At 40.3% G+C, this 3,477-nt stretch overlaps 1 protein-coding gene across 1 annotated transcript; it reads left to right on the top strand.

Moving 5' to 3' along the window:
• The first annotated feature begins 2,680 nt into the window (after positions 1 to 2,680).
• Positions 2,681 to 3,214, top strand: LOC131648914 (uncharacterized). The gene has a single exon (XM_058918646.1). The coding sequence runs from the start codon at positions 2,681 to 2,683 to the stop codon at positions 3,212 to 3,214; it is 534 nt and encodes a 177-aa protein (XP_058774629.1).
• Positions 3,215 to 3,477: the final 263 nt, after the last annotated feature.

Genomic DNA, 3,477 nt, shown 5'->3' on the forward strand with positions numbered 1-3,477 from the left:
ACAGGCACTGAGGACAGACTCATTAGAGGTACTTGTTTCATCAATAGTATGCCTTTAATTACTATTATCGATACTGGTGCTACACATTATTTTATTGCTGCTGAGTGCGTTGAAAGATTGGGTCTTGTGCTATCTTCTATGAATGGCGAGATGGTAGTCGAGGTTCCAACTAAATGATCTGTGACTACATCTCTTGTTTGTTTAAAGTGTCCGTTGTCGATCTTCGACAGGGACTTCGCTGTTGATTTAGTGCGTTTTTCGTTAGCCGGGTTAGACGTAATTTTAGGGATGAATTGGTTAGAGTATAACTATGCTCACATCAATTGTTATAACAAAGACTGTGAGATTTTCAACTGCCGGAGAGGAAGAAGCTGGTTTGGTGTCGTCTAAGCAGGTACGGCAGTTGTTGAAGGAAGAAGCAGAGATGTTCTCGTTGATGGCAACATTGTCAATCGAGAATCAGAATATCATCGATGAGCTACCGGTGGTGCGTGAATTTCCTGAAGTTTTTCCTGACAAAATCCCTGATGTGCCGCCAGGAAGAGGAATTTAGTTTACGATTCATCTTGTACATGGTACCAGACCTGTTTCTATGGCACCGTACAGGATGTCTGCATCTGAATTGATGGAATTAAAGAAGCAATTAAAGGACTTACTTGAGAAGAAGTTAGTCAGACCAAGTGTATCGCCGGGGGGAGCTCCAGTGCTGTTAGTAAAGAAAAAGGATGGAAGCATGAGGCTTTGTGTAGATTATAGACAGCTGAATAAAGTAACAATTAAGAATAAGTACCCGCTACCGAGAATAGATGATTTGATGGACCAGTTGGTGGGTGCGAGTGTTTTTAGCAAGAATGATCTGAGGTCGGGTTATCATGAGATTAAGGTTAAAGATGAAGATGTTCAGAAGACAACGTTCAGAACAAGATATGGACATTATGAGTATTCTGTGACGCCCTTTGGTGTTACAAATACGCCAGGAATATTCATGGAGTATATGAACCGTATTTTCCGTGAGTATTTAGATCAGTTTGTCGTGGTATTCATAGACAACATCTTGATATATTCTAAATCAGAACAAGAGCATTCGGATCATTTGAGGACGGTATTGCAAGTGTTGAAAGAAAGAAAGTTGTATGCGAAGCTGTCAAAGTGTGAATTAAGGTTGAAAGAAGTCAGTTTTCTAGGACATGTCATATCTGGTAGTGGCATTGCTGTAGATCCATCTAAGGTAGATGCCGTGTTACAATGGGAAACTCCAAAGTCAGCTACTGGGATCAGAAGTTTCTTGGGTTTAGCCGGTTACTACAGACGGTTTATTGAAGGATTTTCTAAGTTGGCACTTCCGTTAACCAAGTTGACGTGTAAGGGTAAAGTGTTCGTATGGGATGCACAATGCGAAGAAAGTTTTGTAGAATTGAAGAAGAGATTGATGACAGCTTCGGTTTTGACATTACCAAATCCAGGAGAACCTTTCGTGGTTTATTGTGATGCTTCTCTAATGGGTTAAGGTGGTGTGCTTATGTAGAATGGTAAGGTGATTGCTTATGCGTCGAGGCAACTGAGGATTCATGAAAAGAACGACCCTACACATGATTCGGAACTCGCTGTTGTTGTTTTCGTACTGAAGATTTGGAGACATCATCTCTATGGTTCTAGATTTGAAGTTTATAGTGACCATAAGAGTTTAAAATACCTGTTCGACCAGAAGGAGCTGAATATGAGACAACGAAGATGGTTAGAATTGCTGAAAGATTATGATTTCGGGTTGAACTATCATCCCGGTAAAGCAAATGTTGTGGCTGATGCCTTAAGTTGGAAGACCTTGCACATGTTAGCTATGATGGTTAAAGAGTTAGAATTGATCGAACAATTCCGAGATATGAGCTTGGATTGTGAAGTAACACCGCAGAGTGTCAACTTGGGGATGCTTAAAGTCGGTAATGACTTTCTGAACAGTATCAAGGAGGCTCAGAAATTGGATGTGAAACTGGTAGACATTATAGTTGGTTATGGTCGCTCCGAGAAGAGTAACTTTAAGATAGACGCGCAAGGAGTGTTGAGATTACAAGATCAAATCTGTATCCTTGATGATGATAATATGAGGATGATGATTTTAGAAGAAGGTCATCGGAGTAACTTGAGTATTCATCTTGGGGCTACTAAAATGTATCACGACTTGAAGAAGATATTTTGGTGGCCAGGAATGAAAGAAGATGTGGCACGGTTTGTGTATGGTTGTTTAACTTGTCAGAAATCGAAGATTGAACACCAGAAGCATGCGGGGTTGATGCAACCGTTAGAAATTCCAGAATGGAAGCGGGATAGCATTTCGATGGATTTCGTGATGGGATTGCCTAATACTGCGAGTGGACATCATTCAATATGGGTGATTGTTGATAGGCTTACAAAGTCGGCTCATTTCATACCTATTAACATCACATATCCAGTGGCAAAGTTGGTCAAGATCTACATCAGATGATTGTGGGACGCTCATCTTTCGTTGATCAAGTTTACTTATAATAACAGCCATCATTCTAGTATCGGGATGGCACCTTTTGAAGCGTTGTACGGTCGGAGGTGTAGGACTCCTCTATGTTGGCACGAATCTGGAGAAGGCGTAGTACTTGGACCGGAAATTGTACGAGAAACTACAGAGAAGGTAAAATTAATCCGGTAAAAGATGAAGGCTTCACAGAGTAGACAGAAGAGTTATCATGATAAGCGAAGGAAGGAGTTAGAATTTGAAGCAGGTGACCACGTGTTTCTAAGAGTCACGCCTGTGAACAGTGTTGGTCGTGCCCTGAAGTCTAAGAAGCTGACTCCACGATTTATTGGTCCTTATCAGATTTCAGAGAGAGTTGGGACTGTTGCTTATAGGGTGGCGTTACCGCCTAACCTTTCGAATCTACACAATGTGTTTCATGTATCACAACTTCGGAAGTATGTTCCAGACCCATGTCACGTGATTCATATGGATGATGTGCAAGTGAGAGAGAATCTTACTGTAGAGACGATGCCGATTTGGATCACAGATCGTGAGATAAAGTCCCTTAGAGGTAAGGATATTTCGTTGGTGAAAGTAGTCTGGACGGGGACTACCGGAGAAAGCATGACGTGGGAAATGGAGAGCAAGATGCGGGACTCCTACCCCGAGTTGTTTGAACGAGGTAAGATTTTCAAGGACGAAAATATCGTAAGTGGGGGAGAGTTGTAACGCCCTGATTTCGATATTTATTTTATTACTTATTTATTGGTGTATTTAGTGCTTAAATTGGTGTTTTGTTATTATTATATTAATTTGTTAATTTAACTATAATATAATAATAGGGTGATTTAATTAAATTAGACTAAGTGTGTAATTAGTAGATGGTGGGGTGTGTACTAAGCCCATTAGTAATTTAATAATTAGTATGTTTTAATAAAAATAATAAGGAACTAAGATGAAAAAGGGAGATTAGTGAACATTACTGAAGAACG

This window comes from Vicia villosa, linkage group LG2, assembly GCF_029867415.1.
Source record: "Vicia villosa cultivar HV-30 ecotype Madison, WI linkage group LG2, Vvil1.0, whole genome shotgun sequence".
In the NCBI taxonomy this organism is placed as follows: Eukaryota; Viridiplantae; Streptophyta; class Magnoliopsida; order Fabales; family Fabaceae; genus Vicia; species Vicia villosa.

Excerpts from the sequence above, each read along its gene's own strand:
- LOC131648914 (XM_058918646.1), top strand. The coding sequence starts at position 2,681 with ATGAAGGCTTCACAGAGTAGACAGAAGAGTTATCATGATAAGCGAAGG.